This window comes from Adelges cooleyi, unplaced genomic scaffold, assembly GCF_023614345.1.
Source record: "Adelges cooleyi isolate 19-005CV unplaced genomic scaffold, UGA_ACOO_1.1 ACOO_flye_CR_arks_rails_tigmint_CR_PRNA_23, whole genome shotgun sequence".
NCBI lineage: Eukaryota > Metazoa > Arthropoda > Insecta > Hemiptera > Adelgidae > Adelges > Adelges cooleyi.
Genome location: NW_026095893.1, coordinates 17,848,255 through 17,866,599, shown reverse-complemented (window position 1 = coordinate 17,866,599; position 18,345 = coordinate 17,848,255). Strand labels below are relative to the sequence as shown.

General features: G+C 27.3%; 3 protein-coding genes across 4 annotated transcripts; all 3 read right to left on the bottom strand.

Annotated features, from left to right (window-relative positions):
* Positions 1 to 398: 398 nt before the first annotated feature.
* Positions 399 to 5,625, bottom strand: LOC126835408 (uncharacterized). Of its 2 annotated transcripts, XM_050567982.1 has the most exons (11): positions 5,450 to 5,625; positions 5,064 to 5,108; positions 4,894 to 4,938; positions 4,618 to 4,768; positions 2,803 to 2,915; positions 2,551 to 2,698; positions 2,330 to 2,463; positions 2,120 to 2,270; positions 932 to 1,056; positions 706 to 853; positions 399 to 626 (listed from the first exon to the last, which is right to left on the bottom strand). In XM_050567982.1, exons 1-11 carry the CDS (start codon positions 5,528 to 5,530, stop codon positions 472 to 474), a joined length of 1,296 nt encoding a protein of 431 aa, XP_050423939.1. In that variant the 5' UTR covers positions 5,531 to 5,625; the 3' UTR covers positions 399 to 471. The 2 variants fall into 2 exon arrangements, with proteins under 2 accessions (XP_050423939.1, XP_050423940.1); XM_050567983.1 differs by lacking the exon at positions 5,064 to 5,108.
* A 1,897-nt stretch (positions 5,626 to 7,522) lies between these two features.
* LOC126835412 (uncharacterized) lies at positions 7,523 to 10,925 on the bottom strand. Its single transcript, XM_050567988.1, has 5 exons — positions 10,755 to 10,925; positions 10,240 to 10,387; positions 9,113 to 9,243; positions 8,315 to 8,462; positions 7,523 to 7,671 (listed from the first exon to the last, which is right to left on the bottom strand). The coding sequence occupies exons 1-5, from the start codon at positions 10,833 to 10,835 to the stop codon at positions 7,598 to 7,600; spliced, it is 582 nt and encodes a 193-aa protein (XP_050423945.1). The 5' UTR covers positions 10,836 to 10,925; the 3' UTR covers positions 7,523 to 7,597.
* Positions 10,926 to 13,368: 2,443 nt separating this feature from the next.
* Positions 13,369 to 16,914, bottom strand: LOC126835411 (uncharacterized). Its single transcript, XM_050567987.1, has 5 exons — positions 16,787 to 16,914; positions 16,498 to 16,648; positions 14,006 to 14,133; positions 13,684 to 13,831; positions 13,369 to 13,607 (listed from the first exon to the last, which is right to left on the bottom strand). The coding sequence occupies exons 1-5, from the start codon at positions 16,865 to 16,867 to the stop codon at positions 13,474 to 13,476; spliced, it is 642 nt and encodes a 213-aa protein (XP_050423944.1). The 5' UTR covers positions 16,868 to 16,914; the 3' UTR covers positions 13,369 to 13,473.
* Between the last annotated feature and the right edge of the window lie 1,431 nt (positions 16,915 to 18,345).

Below are 18,345 nucleotides of genomic sequence, written 5' to 3'. Positions count from 1 at the left end.
CTTTCTTTATTTTAAAACGTCTATTGTAATGCGGGTGACCCTATTTTTTTTTAATTTAATCGAATTAAAAAAAAAAATGAAATCCAGATTTAGCCCAACAATTGTTGTAAAATCATATATTCTCAAGTACATATTATACTTGCAGCAGTTCGCTCTATAACTATTATATATTTTAAAGATTGCTAAATTCGAAAATGTATTTGATTATTGGACAAACGATAAAACCATACAAGATTAGAAGCTTGATGAAAAGAAAATTAGATTATAATATAGAGATTGACTTGATATCTAATAAAAAAAAAGTGGAAGAAATAGAAAAACAATTAATTTTATTAGGAAATTCTAAAAAAAAAAAAAAAACGAAGAGCTCAAGTTATTCTTTTAATATTTCAGCTGTATATTTATGAATTATATTTTAGTACAATATGGTCCAGGTTTTAAATTGTAACAAAGCGAAACTATTTATTGGAGCTACAGTTGACTGGATTCGTCAGCTTGTTCTTCAGGCGAAGGACTATTGGATAGTTCATCTTCTAGCTCTTTTTCGAGAACCATTGAGGAAACATCAAAGTTTTTGCAAATCTCCTTCGTAAGCAACATAAACTTTTCCAAATTTATATTATCGTCTGAAAAACAGCGGTAAATTATCAAAAATACTAAGAAAATATCATTAAACGATTAATGGAAAAAATATTTAGTGGTTACCCAGGTTATCTAGTCCAATCGAACTCGCTATCTTTTTAAGTTCCAATACATCAACGACTGCCATAAAATTTGCCATTTCGTACTCAGTAAGACCTCTGTCAATAGCACCGAATTCTTTTCTGGCCAAACAGTATATTTTTACTAAAACCTAAAAGTTTGTTTTACCAAGTTATTGTATTTTAATACACACAAAAAAATGTATCAAAACAATTTTTTAAAGACTTACAAGATCATCAACTAAAGTAGCCATATTGGATGGGCCAGCTATTAGATTTTTTCTGGGACCACTCAATATGGGAACACCTAGCATCTTTTTCATAAGCTTTTTAAATGTCTCCAAATTTATATTGTCTGAAAAACGGCAAAAAAATTATTATAAATTTCAAATCTCAATGTATACCTAATTTTTTAGAATAACAACAGGTATTGGACAGAATTATGAAAAAAAACTTCAATGTTAAAAATTCCTAAAAGTGTTGTTCAAACATCTGATGTCCTTTAGGTTATGTTATTATGATATTATGTTGCTTCTTTCTTGTGCGAAATACATATTTTTCTTTTACTTAATTTTATATAGTTTGTTTCTTTTATATTCATTTACATTTAAAAATACAAAATCATAATAAGTCACTGGACTATTAAAACATTTAGTTTAATATAATTGGTGATAATTATATTTCACGACATCAAGTGAACAGTTAAAAAAATTTTAAAAAATTATTTAATAATGAATAATATATATATATACAAATGGTTACCTATGCTATTTATTGTTTTTTTTAATAATGTTATTGAGCTTATTGGGATGGTCAATAAGTATTATCATATAGTTATAATATAAGAACCTTAAGACATTTTCTTTGAGTTTTATTTGTAAAAGGACCTTTATCAAACGACCATTTGTACATCTAAGCTAAATTTTAAATCTAGTTAAACCTTAAAACCATAAACAATAAGCAATTAATTTCCTAAAAATAGAAAAAAAAACGAATTATTAAACACAATTGTTGTGTGTGTTTAATAAAATCTCACATCTGTCCATAGTTTATAAATAAAAATTAGAGAATACCATAAAGAATGATGTAAATTTTTGTGTTTTAAAAAAATAATGTTGTTGTATTTTGTTACAGCTTAAGTATTTGTGATACTTAAGTTCTGTATGATAAACATAAATATACACTATTATCGTTTTGCAAATATATTTTATGAAATATAAATTTTATTTTTTAGGAATATTCAACAGATTAGAAGCGTTCCAAATACACCTATGTAAAGCTATTGCGCCGAGTCCTCATAAAACAACGTATAAAACAATATTTTTAACTTTGACGATAAAGATTATTATTTATATTAATAAAATATACCTAAAAATTATTATTATATGAAAAATAGAATAATATATGCTAGTGATTACCCAGGCTGTCTATTCCAATCTTATTTGCTATCTCTCTAAGTTCCAATACATCATCGAACCCCGCATAGTTTGCCATTTGGGACTCATTAAGACCACTTCCGTCAGGAACATCATTAGCCATTTTTATGTTATCGAATTCTCGTTCTAAATACTAAGAAAAAAAACTAACAGTCTTTAGAATAACGGTCAAAACCATTTTTAAAAACTTACAACGTCTTCGTCTAAAGTAGGCTTATTGGATAGGTCGTCAGCTTCTGACTCGCTATTGGGATCCAATTCGGCAATATCAGTTTTTTCAAACATCTCTTTCGTTAGCAACTCAAACGTCTCCAAACTTATATCGTCTGACAAACAGTAGTAAATAGTCAATAACATCGAAAAATATTATTAAATAATAAATAAAAAAAAATATATATATATAGTAAATATACCTAGATTTTCTATTCCATGCAAATTCGCTATCTTCTTAAGTTCCAATACATCAATGACTTCCATATATCTTGCCAATTCGTACACGGTAAGACCTCTATCAGTAGCATCGAAATCTCTTTTGGCGAAACTGTATATTGTTTTTAAGACCTAAAAGTTAAAAAAAAAAAGGACTGAGAATGATTAACGATCTAGCAAACAAAAAAAAACTAACAGTTTTAGTGTAACAGTGAAAACAAATTAGCAAGACTTACATTATCATCTTCTAGGCTAGATTCCGTATCTCCTTCGGAACCCAATATGGGAACATTTAGTCTTTTGGTAATCTCTTTCACAAGCGACATGAATATCTCCAAATCTATATTGTCTAAAAAACAGCAATAAAATGATATTCAATTTCAACATTTAGTATACTTATACCTAATTATTTAGAATAACGTCATCAAGTAAACAGTCGCCAATACATTTTAGTTAGGTATTGGACAAAATTATAAAAAAAAAAAAACTTAATTGAATGAAAATTCCTAAAAGTGTTTGATCATTCAATTTCCTTTTAAATACGATATTACAATATGTTGCACATAACTTTCTTGTGTGAATTAGATATTTGTCCGTTACTTGATTTTACATACTTGGTTTCTTCTATATTTTATTTACATTAAAAAATACAAATTTGTAAGTCACCGACTACAAAAACATTGAACTTGATATTTATATTCTATCCCCCTTTTTTTAAAATAATAAAATCGTAGAATATACAATATTTAATGAACAATATATATTTGAATTACATATATTATTATAATATATTATTTAAAAATAATGTTTACAAGCGCATTAGGATAGCCAATATTTGTTATCATATTTTTTTAAAAATTTTTGAATTTCATTAAGTTTTGAAAAAATATTTGAGTTCTTCAAAACATATCTAAGGCATCGGTCGCGGCATAATTTTAAAATTATTTTCAGTTAATTAGTTATTTCAGTTGAAAAAATTAAAAAAATTGCATTTTTTTTTTATATGGAAATAATTAATTAACTGAAAACAGTTTTAAAATTGTGCCACGACCGATGCCTTGAAAATGTTGTGAAGAATTCAAATAGTTTTAAAAACTTAAATCGATGTATTCTTAAAGACAGTACGTTTGAAGTAGAAACATGTGTTTTTGTACAAAAATAGATCCTATATGCGTTATAAAAGTTGAATAAAAGAAATAATTATCAAAATAATTATTTCTTTCCTGTGGTAATATGTATGTTTAAAAATTTTAGCTTAATGTTAAGTTTTAGTGAAAAATTGCCTATACAACGCGCCTTAATAAATGCTAGTGTAGACTGTACAGGCCCCTTGAGAATTTTGGTAGACTAGTCATTTTTTTTTGCTATAAAAATTCTAAAAAAAAATGCTAAGCAATACACTTAAGGTGTTCTGTGTTATTCGAATATCAAACGTACTCTCAAAGTATTTATTACATACTTTGAGAGTACTTAGGTGAACACGAGTTACATATTTTGCCTTTTATTTGAACGGTTTGCTTTAACAAGAAACTTTATCAACAATGATTTTCTGACTTGTGGCTCGGTATAATAGTATATAATGTAATAACATTGGCTTTTGCGTCATACTTTATTAAAAATGTGTCTATACAGTCTAAGAAACACTTGCTAAACAATGAACATTAAGTATATTCATTTACATTTGTTTTTCAAAATATTTAAATTTTTCAAATTTAATTAGCTCTCAAGAAACTACACGAATAAAAATGATAAAAATCATATACATTTAATATATTATACAACATGAGGGTATATCATAAACCGGGTGATTTAATAATAGGTAAAAAAACGATTATTTTGACTGTGACGTTAAGGATTGTTATTAAAACTAATAAAATATACCCAAACATTATTATTATTATTATAATAGTTATTTTTTTAAAATGTTTTTAGTATGTTTTAAATTCCCTAAAATTGCAGACGTTTAAAAAATAATTAGCCAAAATAATTATTTCATTAAAAGCTTACTGACAAATTTAATGATAAATGAAAAAAATATTAGCAGTGGTTACCTAGGTGTTTTATTTCAATTGAATTCGCTATTTTTCTAAGTTCCAGTACATCATCAATTCCTGCATACTTTGCCATTTGGGACTCATCAAGACCTCTATCATTAGGAACATTGAGTTTTATTTTACAGACATTGTAGATTGCTTTCAAAACCTAAAATTTGGTTTTATTAATACTTTTACACTTTATTTCATACGAAAAATGTACAATAACTGATCTGGCAAACAATAAAACTAATAGCTTCAGAATAACAGTGAAAACAAATTTTGAACACTTACATCTTCTTCACTTATTTTGATTGAAACCAATTCAGTTTTCAAAACCTAAAATTTGGTTTTATTAATACTTTTACACTTTATTTCATACGAAAAATGTACAATAACTGATCTGGCAAACAATAAAACTAATAGTTTCAGAATAACAGTGAAAACAAATTGTGAACACTTACATCTTCTTCACTTACTTTGATTGGATCCAATTCAGTTTTCAAAACCTAAAATTATGTTTTATTAATTGTTTTATATTTGATTTCTTACAAAAAATGTATCATGAAATTAAATTTTATATATACCAGGGAACAGTATTGAACGAACACTTATTAATAATAAATAGATAATAAAGATATCATTGAAAGTATTATTTAAATATTTTTATTAGATACGGAATACCGAAAACTTGTTTCGATCATTGTCAAGTCATGACAAAAAATCTATTGCAACTCCTAAAGCTTGAATAAAAAACAATCCAAAAGAAAAAATGGCTGTATTATAAATTATCAAGCAAACAAAAAAACTAATAGTTTTAGAATAACAGTGAAAACAGATGGGGACTTACATCACCTTCATCAGTATCGGTTGGAGCGGTTTTAGCAGATATCAAACAAGTTAGTAGCAAAATTGATATTTTGAAGTACATTATTGCTATTGACTATAAAGTATAAACTGATGCTTTACTGAGTGAGAAAACTAATAACCTCTGTTTGTAAAATATGTAGAATAACCGTACTTTGGGCATATATTATTTCCAATGCTAACCGAAATAGTTTATTGCTAACGAAATATTTTATGTGGTTCACATGTTTTTTAGAAACATGTTTTGTTATTATACAAATAACACGGTAGTCTTTTGCGTCATAATGGTAAATACGCGGCAAAAATGTGTTTTTTGGACACTATATCGTTTAATATAATACACTTGTGCAGTTTATACAGAGATTAAAAAATAAAACCTTATACATTATCCATTGGAAACCCAAACTTGGGCCTCTGCTAAAAAATATCTGTACACCTTTGAAAAAACCCGTCCTACTTGTAAAAATTGTTCCAGATACAAAAAACAAAAAATAATATTATTAATCAAACATTAACACCATTTGGCTAAAACTGTTTTGGTAGATATTTTTCTTATGAGTAGTTTAGGTAGTTAGGAAACGACGATAAATTGAGATCATTTTAAAGGCGTCTTGTAGCTTTGAAAACAAGAAATACTAAATAAAAGCGCTGTGTTAAATTTCAAGTAACATCTTGAAAATGAGAAAAATTGGCCGAGGTTTTGTTAGTTTAGATACGAATCATGTTTATATAAATCATTATAAAACTTCACTAGTATAATAAATCAAAACGTAGGTATGTTTGAGAGTTCATAATGATAAGTTAACCCTTTCAGTTAAATTCTTAGAGGTACACAAATTTCGAAATTTAACTTTTTTTAAAATAAATAACAACAATGTCCATAAAGTAAAAGCAAACAAATATTGTACAGCGAGGCATAAAATCACTTACAAATAAACGATTTGATGCCAATTTGTGGTTATTATTGTGCTGCTTCGGACTGTACTGGTGACCACTCCGTTTTCTGTGTGCCCCAGGCTTGTTGTATTTTTTTTTTTTTAATATAGTGACAAACCATACACCTTATGAATGCCTTATTAAATTCCGTTGAAATGACCGATGATTTTTAGTTACAATCGCTTGTACTCGATAAATATATATTATTCTATTACAATAAACCGTTGTTGTACCCTTAACATAATGTACCACCGTAACAGTCAACTACTGTTTTAAATTGTAAATAATTGAAATTATAAAAGTACAGTTTTTATACACTTTTCACAACAAACGTCAAGTAAGGTATCTGAATCCTCTATAGTACCATACAGTTACTGAATGCGTTATAATAAATATTTTTCTATTAAGGTTGGATCGAGCAGAAATCCAAGAATATTACACTTAAAAGGGTTAAAAAGCGAAAACATTGTGGTGATATATCTTAACGAGGCACTACATTGTTTCATATAGATAAATTGCATACTCTTAACCACGTTTTTTAATCAGAGCGAATGAAATCCACAAAAAAAAAATTGTGGTAAAAATAGAAAAGAGGCCTAGCAAGCTTTTGCAGAAAAGATAGATGGAAACTGTGAAAGATGTGTGAATTAGTAAACCACCTAAGAGGTCAAAAAAAATACTAGATTGCGGTAAACATGAAAGGTGAGACAAACTTTGCGTAGTTAATTAATCAATACTAGTAACACTCAATCTATGGATATAAGTTTAACCACATATCAATCGCTGCGTTTTCGGCTTGTGTTTTTTATGTATAATATATATATATATATATATATATATATATATATATATAAGAGCTGTAAGGAACGACACGCTTTTCGGATACCGATAATAATTCTGAAATTCTATTAATAATTCGATAAACGATAGAAGCTTAATGAAAAGTAAAATTGGATTTTCTAGTAGAGATTTCTTTGACTAACAGCTATTTGAAAAAAATGTCAATAGAATATGTCTAATAAGAAAATTGAGCAAATAAGACAATTCAATTATTTAGGTCATTCTCAAAAAAAAAAAAAAAACAATGAAGGTACTCTTTTAATATTTCAGTTGTATATTTATGAGTTATAATGGATTACAATTCGGTTCAGGGTTTAAATCGTAACAAACCGATAATATTTATGAAGTTTGCGGCTTATTGGATGGGAACTTTATATATTGAGGAAATCTTCTTCGAGATCAATACATAACTCCACAAATCTATATTGTCTAAAAAAAAGCAAAAAAAAAAAAGCAAAAAAAAAAAATTAAAATCTAATTTCAAATTTCAGTGTATAACTAATTTTTGAGAATAGCCATATTAACAAGTAAATAGTCGTCAATAATATTTAATTAGAAATAGACAAAATTATACAGTCAAAAATTAAATATAAAAGAGTGTTATTTAAACATTTCATTTCTTTTAGAATAAGTTATTTTAATAGGTTGCTTCATTCTTGTGCTAATTAGATGATTTTTTTTTTTACTTAAGTTTATATATTTTATTATATTAGCAATTTATACAACATATTTAACAAATTATGTTTACATAATATATTTATGTGTAAATGTAAGATATATTTATAGTTTAATTATTTGTTTGTAAAATTTGTTTGAAAGTCATTAACAATTAGGAATTCATTTCTTAAATAAGATAAAAAACAATTATTTTAACTTTGACGTTGAAGATTGATACCTAAAGTATACCTAAAATCAATTATTATTCATTAATTATCATTTTTTTTATTGTTTTAATTTTAAACTCTATATTAATACAGGTGTTTAAAAAATAATTAGCCGAAATTAATATTTCATTAAAAATTTACCATACTATTTTATATTAAATGATTAATGAAAAATATTTAATGGTTACCTAGGTTGTCTATTGCAATTGAATTTGCTATTTCTGTTAGTTCGGTTACTTTAAGTCCCGTACTGTGTGCCATTTGAGCCGCATTAAGACCTACTCCGGCAGGAACACCGTGATCAGTTTTCGCGATGGCGTAAGCCACTAGTAATACCTAAAAGTTGGTGTTACAAAACTTTTTAATTTATTTCATACCTAATGTTTGGAAAATGGAAGTGGAAAATGGGAATCAGGATTCCATAGGACCTAGTATCATGGAAGAAGAAATTGAGTTCTAACAAAAATAGTTCATAATAGTATAAAAAATAAAATACAGAAAAACTTACCAAAGAAGTAATTTGGGTTAAGGAGGAATAGAGGAACGAGGGAAGCAATCCTTTGTCTTAGACTTATAATAGAAACAATTTTCAGAATTAGTAAATCTATAGATACAGCCTATGTGGCCCTAGAAAAGGCTTTTCAGAATTTAACAAACAATCATTAATAATAAAACTAAATAGAAACAATTTTTTTATTACAGATTTACAGATATCATTACCTAATGAAGCAATCCTTTGTCTTAACCTTATAATAGAAACAATTTTCAGAATTAGTAAATCTATAGATACAGCCTATGTGGCCCTAGAAAAGGCTTTTCAGAATTTAACAAATAATCATTAATAATAAAACTAAATAGAAACAATTTTTTTATTACAGATTTACAGATATCATTACCTAATGATAGTGTTGTTAAAATATTTTTATTATGTAAGACCGATGCTAATAGTGTCAGAATAACTGTCAAAATACATTTTAAAAACTTACTTCAACATCATCTACTATAGGTATATTGGATATATCACCTTCAATCACTCCTTCGGGTGTCCTTATAATAAAATTGTTAATATTGGCAATCTCTTTTGCAAGCGATATAAACCTCTCCAAGTTTATATTGTCTGAAAACCGAAATAAAAATTCAGTGTACACTTAATTTTTTAGAATAACAACATCAAATAAACAGTCGTTAATACTTTTTTAAATATGTATTGCGCTAAGGTATACAAAATAACCCAAGTGTAAAAAATTCCCAAAACGTATTGTTTAAAACATCTAATTTTCTTTGGTATAAGTTATGTTGCTTCTTGCTTGCATTAACTAGATATTTTTCTTTTACTTAATTTTATAAATTTTATTACATTTAAATTTAAATATAGACTTATAAATGAGCCCTATTCAACAAAATCTAAATTCGTTCAGTTAATTATTATGAAATGTGTGTGTCACACACTAATATTGAACCACATTAAAATTATAAAAAAACTTACAATATAAAACATTATCTGATAGATTTATTAGGGACTTTATTGAATAGGGCCCCACGCTTTTCTTTTTGGGATAAAATTTAAGATGTTTAACATTATTTAAAATTGTAGTTAATTTTCGGTTGTTTTCAATGTAATTCATATTTTAAATAAAATGTGCTACAAATTGATTGGTAATTTTTTTCTTGTAGTAAAATTATTTTTTATTTTGTTTTTAAAAAAGGAATTTTGACAGATATAGATAAATGATTTCTACTTCTTGTTAAAATAGGTTGAGTTAAGAAAATTTCATTGACAATAAACAATTAATTTCTTAAAATATATAAAAAAAAATATTTTAACTTTGACGTTAAAAGTTGTTATTAAAATTAACAAAATATACCTAAAAAAAAAAACTATAAATTGAACTTTTATTTAAAAGTTTTAATATTAATTTTCCTAATATAACAGATGTCAATAAAATATCCAAAATTATTATTTTATTAAAAATCCTGCCTCAACAGCACTAAAATCAAAATGGATGCTCTCTTTATGGGTTCCCTTTATGATATAAGCAGGTCTAAGTCATAGCTTTGAAAAAACACTAAAACTTAATATTAAATGATAAATGAAAATTATTTTAGTAGTTACCTAAGTTTCTTATCCCAATTGAAGTCGCTATCTCTCTAAGTTCCGATACCTTTATTTCCATAAAATTTGCCATTTCGGTCTCGTTAAGATCTCTTTCAAAAGGAACTTGGCGATCCAGTCTACAGGCATAGTAGGCTGCTTTTAAAAGCTAAAAGTTTGTTTTTCTAATTATTTTTACATTTTATTTCATACAAAAATTTAACTTTGTACAGACTAGAGAACAATATAAAACTAACAATCATTAATCATAGAATAAAAAAAAACTCTTTTAATTATTACGGGTTTACAGATATCATTAAATAATGATATTTAGTATTAAAATATATTTTTTATGTATTATGAAAATCTTGTTTTGATCATTAATAATTATTAGTTATTACAAAAAACTGTATTGTTGTTCTTTGAGCTTAAATAAAACTATTTTTACAGGAAAAGATGACTATGTTATAAATTGTCTTGCGAACAAAAAGTCTAATAGTTTCCGAATAACAGTGAAAACAAATTATCAGACTTACTTTATTTACACGTTTTGCGGATAGAGTGGTTTCAGCAGATATTAAACAAGTTAGTAGCAAAATTGAGATTTTGAAGTACATAATTATTGCTATCGACTGTAAAGTATAAACTTGTGCTTGTGAGTGCTACTGAGTGACAAAACTAATAATTTCTGTTCGACTAATATCTAGAATAATCGATATTTGGGCATATATTATTTACAATGCTAACTGAAATAGTTTATTGCTAAGGAAATATTTTATCTGGTTCACAGGTTTTTTAGAAACATGTTTTGTTATTATACAAATAACATGGTAGTCTTTTGCGTCATAATGGTAAATACGAGGCAGAAAAATCACCAACTATGTGTTTTTTTGGACACTATAACGTTTATTATAATACACTTGTGCAGTTTATACAGAGATTAAAAAATAAAACCTTATACATTATTCATTGGAAACCCAAACTTGGGCCTCTGCTAAAAAATATCTGTACACCTTTGAAAAAACCCGTCCTACTTGTAAAAATTGTTCCAGATACAAAAAACAAAAAATAATATTATTATTCAAACATTAACACCATTTGGCTAAAACTGTCTTTGGATGATATTTTTCTTATAAGTAGTTTAGGTAGTTAAGAAACGACGATAAATTGAGCTCATTTAAAGAGCGTCTTATAGCTTTGAAAACAAGAAATATTAAAAAAAAAAGTGTCATGTTAAATCTAATGTAACTTCTTGAAATTTAAATTGAGAAAAAAGGCTGAGGTTTTGTTAGTTTGAATCATATAAAGTTAAGCATTGTTATGATACACTTTGATGTTAATCTGTGATTATTACTATGCTGATTTGGACTGTACTGGTTTGAACTTACTATACAAACGAAAATGTTGATACCTTCCGCAGCTGTCTACCTCTTTCTGTTCTGGTACAAGAAAATAGGGAAACTTACTTCTGGGATGACCCTTGTAGTAGGCAGTGAGAAACCATACACATTATGAATGTCTTATTAAGGGTATCTGAATCCTCTATTATACCCAATGGTTACTGAATGCGTTATAATGAATATTTTTCTATCAAGATTGGATCAAGCAGAAATCCAAGAATATTACACTCAACAGAGAAAAATGGAAGCGTTGTAGTGAGGTACCTTAACGATACATTCTTTCATGTAGCTAAATTGCCTACACTCGACCCCGTTTTACTAACCAGAGTTGGGGAAAATCCGGATTTTTAGGGTCGTAACAAGCCTTAGCATAAATAATCCAATTTCCAAAAATGATATCCAGATTTTGGTGGTACCTCTGTATTTGTCATAAGACGGGCTAAAATCTATGTTAATACAATTTTGTTATATTGTTATCATATAGGTAACCAGACAGTGGTTAAGTGTTAAATTTGTTTTATTTAATAATTTTATTATTATAAAATTTTAATATAATAGTTGTATTATACAAGTAAGGTTAAATAAAATGAAAAAGTAGAATAGAATAGAAAATTAGAAATATATTATACATTATATAGATGGTAAATTAAATTGAATAGGTATTTGTATAATAAAAAATATTAATTAAATTTTAATAAACAGTAAATACATAAATAGATTACAAAATTAAAAAAAAAAATCATTTAGGTTGCAACAAAACTAGAAAAAAATGTTTTTGCTGATTATAACTGATGTATTGTACTGAAGTAATAAAATTGTATGTGTATACTAAATGGTCAAACAATACTCATGACTGTCGTATATATATCACCAAATCAACATATACAATCAGTAAAAGACTTTCTCCACTTTGTACTTCTGCCATACACGGAAGAAGGATCAGGATATAATGAATAATAACTATTACATTCTACCCTGGTTAATCAGTGGAGATTTTAACGTCAATTTCAGTGCAGAAGGAGAGACTCTTATAATACATACTTTCACCTCCAGATAAACTAAGTTAGACAAATGAGTACTACACAATCAGGCACAGTCATAGATGCAGTATTCCATCGGAAATTAGACAACCTACAGTCTCATGTTTATGTATCTTATTTTAGTTATCATAAACCGGTAATATTAACTATATCAAAAATATTAATCGTTTCTCAATAAAGCTCTTTTTTTTTAAATTTTATTTTATGTAGAACCCGAAATAAGATGTTTACACATAACTATTGTAAGTACTTTCCACGGCTCAATCGGTTTTTTATTACAAATATTCTCAAGTACATAAAAGTATACTCGCAGATCGCTCTATATCTATCTATCATATAGTTTAGCCAAAGCCATTATAGATAAAAACAAGGAAAAAGTGGTGTGTTTGCGTAATGTTACGTTTGCCCCCCCCCCTCCTTTCCCATGAAAAATAAACCATAAAAATCCTGAAGTTTGGTAAATTGACCAAAAATATTGTTAAATTCAATTACTGTAAGAAAATGTATTTATAATTGTTGGGCAAACGATAGAACCACACAAAATAGAAGCTTAATGAAAAGAAAAATTATATTATATTATAGAGGTTTGCTTGAACATCAGCTATTTGAGAAATAATCATTGAGAAATATCTAATTTAAAAAAGTGGAAAGAATAAAACAATTCAATTTATAAGGTAATTTAAAAAAAAAATCCACTCAAGATACTCTTTTAATATTTCAGTTGTATTATTTATGAATTATATTTTAGTACAATGTGGTCCAGGTTTCAAATTGTAACAAAGCGGTAATATTTATTGAAGTTTCAGTTTACTGGATTAGTCAGGTTGTTCTCCAGGTGGCCTGTTGGATGGGCCAGCTTCTAGCTCTCTTTTGGCACCTATTGTGGAATTATTATATCTTCTGTAAATCTCTTTCATAAGCAATGTAAAATTTTCCCAATTTATATCGTCTGAAAAACAGCAAAAAATAGTAAAAAACATTTAAAAGTATTATTAAGTGATAAGTTAAAATTGTTTGGTGGTTACTCAAGTTTTCTATTAAAAGTGTATTCGCCATCTCTCTTAGTTCCGATACATTAACGATTTCCACATAACTCAGCATTTCGTACTCAGTAAGGCCTCTATCAAAAGCATCGAATCGTCTTTTGGCGGAACAGTATAATTTTAAATAAACCTGAAAGTTTGTTTTACTAATTTTTACATTTTATTTCATACAAAAAATGTCCCATACATTTAATTTTGTACACAATAGAGAACAATACAAAACGAACAATCATTAATAATAGGATTAAATAGAAACTATTTCATTTTCTACAGATTTACAAACATATATTTTTTAAAGACTTACAAGATCATCAAAAATAGGCCTATTGGATGAGCTAGCGTTTAGCTCGTTTTTGGGTTGCAATATGGAAAGACCTAGTCTTCTGGTTATCTCTTTCGAAAGCAATACAAACGTCTTCAAACTTATATTGTCTGAAAAGCAAGCAAATTCATATAATCTCAAATTTCTATGTAAATCTAATTTTTGAAAATAAAGACATCGAGACAAACAGTCGTCAATACATTTTAATTAGGGTATAGGATGAAATTATACAAATAAACCTAATTATTGTAAAAATACCTAAAAAAAAATGTGGTCTAAATATCTAATTTCCTTTAAAATCTTAAAGGAAACATCAATATAATCTTTCTTGTGCGACTTAGATAGTTTTTTTTTACATAATTTACTTTCCTGACTTGAGGCTCTGTATAATTGTATATTTTACATTTCGACTTACGGTGCTCGAAAAATATCTAGAATATTCGAAATATTGGGAAAATAATATTTTCAACGCTAATCATACAGCCTTAAGGGGATTGCATGCGGTTTTTAAGGAGTTTTGTATAGGCAATTTTCTTAGTGCGTTATGCTTACTCGATTGCAATTATTATTGCAGTAAGGTTGCTACTGGTATAATGTTTGGGTCATTAGTCATTGCTTGTTATATTTGATGACATAAATAATAAGGATTTTCTGGTATAATTATTGCTTATTATAATGCATAACTATATTATGCTGTATTATCATGATTCATGATAAATAAATAGGTCTATCTTTATTTCAATAATTATCCAAAAAAAAAAAAAATGTTATACCATATAATTTGAATTACTACTCTTAATGGACTACTAATCTCTATCAAATCTGGAACCAATTCATAGTCCATACCTACCCCTGAAATTTCAGGGTCAAATTTTAAATTTACAGTTTTATTATTTAAATTTATTCTAATTGACAGCTGTTTTTAGTATACGTTTTTACCTATAGTTTTAACAGTAACAACTGTACTCTTTTTCTGTAATGTGACTACATACCCAATTAACAACTAATTGGTTACTGGATATTTGGATTGTTTAAGGGGATTGGATGCGGTCGGTTTTTCCAGTCAAAACACATCATTTTTATTCCATTGCACAGACCGAAGCAGTGACCCGATAAGCAATCTAAAAACAGATTTGAATTCGCCACGAAATTTATTTATGATCGGTCAGGGTACTTTTTTCAATTTTTTTTTTAACCCTTTCCAAATTTAATTTAAAAATTTGACATTTTATATAATGTTCAAACGTGTTTTATACATAGTAGGAATAAGATATCAAAAAAGTACGTCGACCGATCTCAAGTAAACTTCATGGCGAATTCAAATCTATTTTCAGATTACTTATCGCATCACTGGTTCAGCTTGTGCGATGGACAAAAAATGTATGTTATATTGACTAAAATGGTTTTTACTCATAGACAAAATAATTTTAATTAAAAATACTACCATGAAGCTTATACAAATTAACCGGTAAATTAATTGACATGATCGAAATTTATTGAAACCACTTTTTTCTTAAATATTGCCTATACAAAACTCCTTAAAAACCAACCGCATGCAATACCCTTAAAGTTGTGCTATAAATAAAATATAAATATTATATTGATAATAAATAAAGACGTTAGTATTGCTGTCTTTCTAGTTAAATTTTCATAATAATAATAATAATTATAATATTGCCGTTTTATCAGGAACGCCAGACCTTATTGGTAAATGGTAAACCTTTTGGACAGCCATCATTTCTATGGTATATTAGTAGATTACAACGGTCTATTCATAATTAGAATATATCTAAACAATCCGATTTTATATATATATTAGATAAAAATATTATAGTTAATTTTCACAGCGGGTGCCTAATTTTTTCGTTTATCGTTATACCTGTTTGGGGATGGTGTGGCAAGAGGAAAAGGAAAGTGCTCGCACGCGCGTGCACATGTCGCCAAAGCGCTAGCGCGCGGAAAACAAATAAATGTGAACACAAAGTATACATTTTTTGTTCCATCGCACAGGCTGAACCAGTGATCCGATAAGTAATTCGAAAACAGATTTGAATTCGTCATTAAGTTTACTTATGATCGGTCAGAGTACCTTTTTGATATCTCATTCCTACTATGTATAAAACACGTTTAAACATTATATAAAATTTAAAAAATTTAAATCAAATTTGAAAGGGTTAAAATTAAAAATTGAAAAAAGTACCCTGACCGATCATAAATAAACTTCATGGCGAATTCAAATCTGTTTTTAGATTGATTATCGAATTACTGGGTTGGCCTGTACAATGGAATGAAAATGATGTGTTTTGCCTAAAAAAAATCGACCGCTTGCAATCCCCTTAACCGTACCGAAACAAAAAATAGAAGCTTCCGTTGAGTTCCCTTGTCAGTAAGAGAAGGACTAAGTCATAGCTTTGCAAAAAAAAAAACCTAAATAATATTATTAAACGACTAATGAAAAAATATTTAGTGGTTACCTAGGTTTTTTATTTTAATTGACTTCGCTATCTCTCTAAGTTCCATTACATCATCAAATCCTGTGTACATTGTCATTTCATACTCATTAAGACCTCTTTCGTTAGGAACATCGTATGCCTTTTTACAAACATAGTAGAGTGTTTCCAAAACCTAAAATTTTGTTTAACTATTAAAATAATTATATTACATATTATCAAAAACTCGTTTTTATAGTAAATAGTTATGACATAAAATTTGCATGTTAAGCTTAAATAAAAGTAATCGCACAAAAAAAAAACTGGGACTTACACCATCTTCGCCTGTATCAGTTGGAGCGGATTCGGCAAATATTAAACAAGTTAGTAGCAAAATTGAGAATTTGAAGTACATAATTATTGCTATCGACTGTAAAGTAAACTTATGCTTGTGAGTGCTACTTAACGACAGAACTAATAATTTCTGTTCGAAAAATATCTAGAATAATCGAAATTGGGCCATATATTATTTGCAATGCTAACCGATATAGTTTATTGCCAACGAAATATTTTATCTGGTTCACAGGTTTTTTAAAAATGTGTTTTGTTATTTTACAAATAACATAGTTATTTGCGTTCAAATGGTAAATAAGAGGCAAAAAAAAAAATCACCAACTATGTGTTGTTTGGACACTACATTAAACACTAGTGCATTTTATACAGCGAGTAAAAAATAAAACTTTATTCATTATCAATTTAAAACCCAAACTTTGGCCTCTTCTTAAAAAGTTTTGTACACGTTAGAAAAACCCGTCCTACTTGTTAAAATTGTTTCATATTCAAAAAATGATGATAATCAAATACTGACATCAAATGGTTAAAACTGTTTTGGGTGATATTTTTCTTATAAGTAGTTTAGGTAGTTAAGAAACGACGATAAATTGAGCTAATTTTAAAGAGCGTCTTAAAGCTTTGAAAACAAGAAAAATTAAAAAAAAAAAGTGCCATGTTAAATTTCAAGTAACATATTGAAATTGAGAAAAGTTGGCCGAGGTTTTGTTAGTTTAGATACGAATCATTTTTATAAAGTTAATCATTGTTTTTTAAAACTTCTAATGAAATCTCTTTTTTAAGATTAATAACCTCTGTTTGTAAAATATGTAGAATAACCGTACTTTGGGCATATATTATTTCCAATGCTAACCGAAATAGTTTATTGCTAACGAAATATTTTATCTGGTTCACATATTTTTTAGAAACATGTTTTGTTATTATACAAATAACACGGTAGTCTTTTGCGTCATAATGGTAAATACGAGGCAAAAATGTGTTTTTTGGACACTATATCGTTTAATATAATACACTTGTGCAGTTTATACAGAGATTAAAAAATAAAACCTTATACATTATCCATTGGAAACCCAAACTTGGGCCTCTGCTAAAAAATATCTGTACACCTTTGAAAAAACCCGTCCTACTAGTAAAAATTGTTCCAGATACAAAAAACAAAAAATAATATTATTAATCAAACATTAAGAGGACGCCACACACCCAATTTTTTAGCGCTAAAACCTGTCTACGCAGAATGGGTTTTACTCGGCCCATGATGGTTTTAGAGCAAAAACACCAAGTATAAAAAAGAAAGATAATGACATTTCTGAAAGAATAGCATATCCGTTTTTTAAAAAATGTCCAAACAAAAAAGTTATTAATGTTTTAAAAAAGTAAAATTTACACTTTTTTTAACATTAAATATTGATCTATGTACTAAGTATATCAAAAAAAGGATATGCTTATCCCTCTAAAATGTCATTATCTTTCGATTTTATACTTGGTGTTTTTGCTCTAAAACCATCGTAGACCGAGTAAAACCTGTTCTGCGTAGACAAGTTT

Bases quoted from the DNA above. Each gene is read 5' to 3' on its own strand.
- LOC126835408 (XM_050567982.1), bottom strand. From the start codon at position 5,530: ATGTACTTCAAAATATCAATTTTGCTACTAACTTGTTTGATATCTGCT. The intron at 4,939-5,063 runs GTAAGTGTTCAC...ACCAAATTTTAG, and splicing joins TCAAAGTAAGTGAAGAAGAT to GTTTTGAAAACTGAATTGGT. The intron at 627-705 runs GTAACCACTAAA...GCTGTTTTTCAG, and splicing joins GATTGGACTAGATAACCTGG to ACGATAATATAAATTTGGAA.
- LOC126835412 (XM_050567988.1), bottom strand. From the start codon at position 10,835: ATGTACTTCAAAATCTCAATTTTGCTACTAACTTGTTTAATATCTGCT. The intron at 10,388-10,754 runs GTAAGTCTGATA...ACAAACTTTTAG, and splicing joins CCGCAAAACGTGTAAATAAA to CTTTTAAAAGCAGCCTACTA. The intron at 8,463-9,112 runs GTAAGTTTTTAA...ACCAACTTTTAG, and splicing joins CTATAGTAGATGATGTTGAA to GTATTACTAGTGGCTTACGC.
- LOC126835411 (XM_050567987.1), bottom strand. From the start codon at position 16,867: ATGTACTTCAAATTCTCAATTTTGCTACTAACTTGTTTAATATTTGCC. The intron at 14,134-16,497 runs GTAACCACTAAA...CTTGCTTTTCAG, and splicing joins AATTAAAATAAAAAACCTAG to ACAATATAAGTTTGAAGACG. The intron at 13,608-13,683 runs GTAACCACCAAA...GCTGTTTTTCAG, and splicing joins ACTTTTAATAGAAAACTTGA to ACGATATAAATTGGGAAAAT.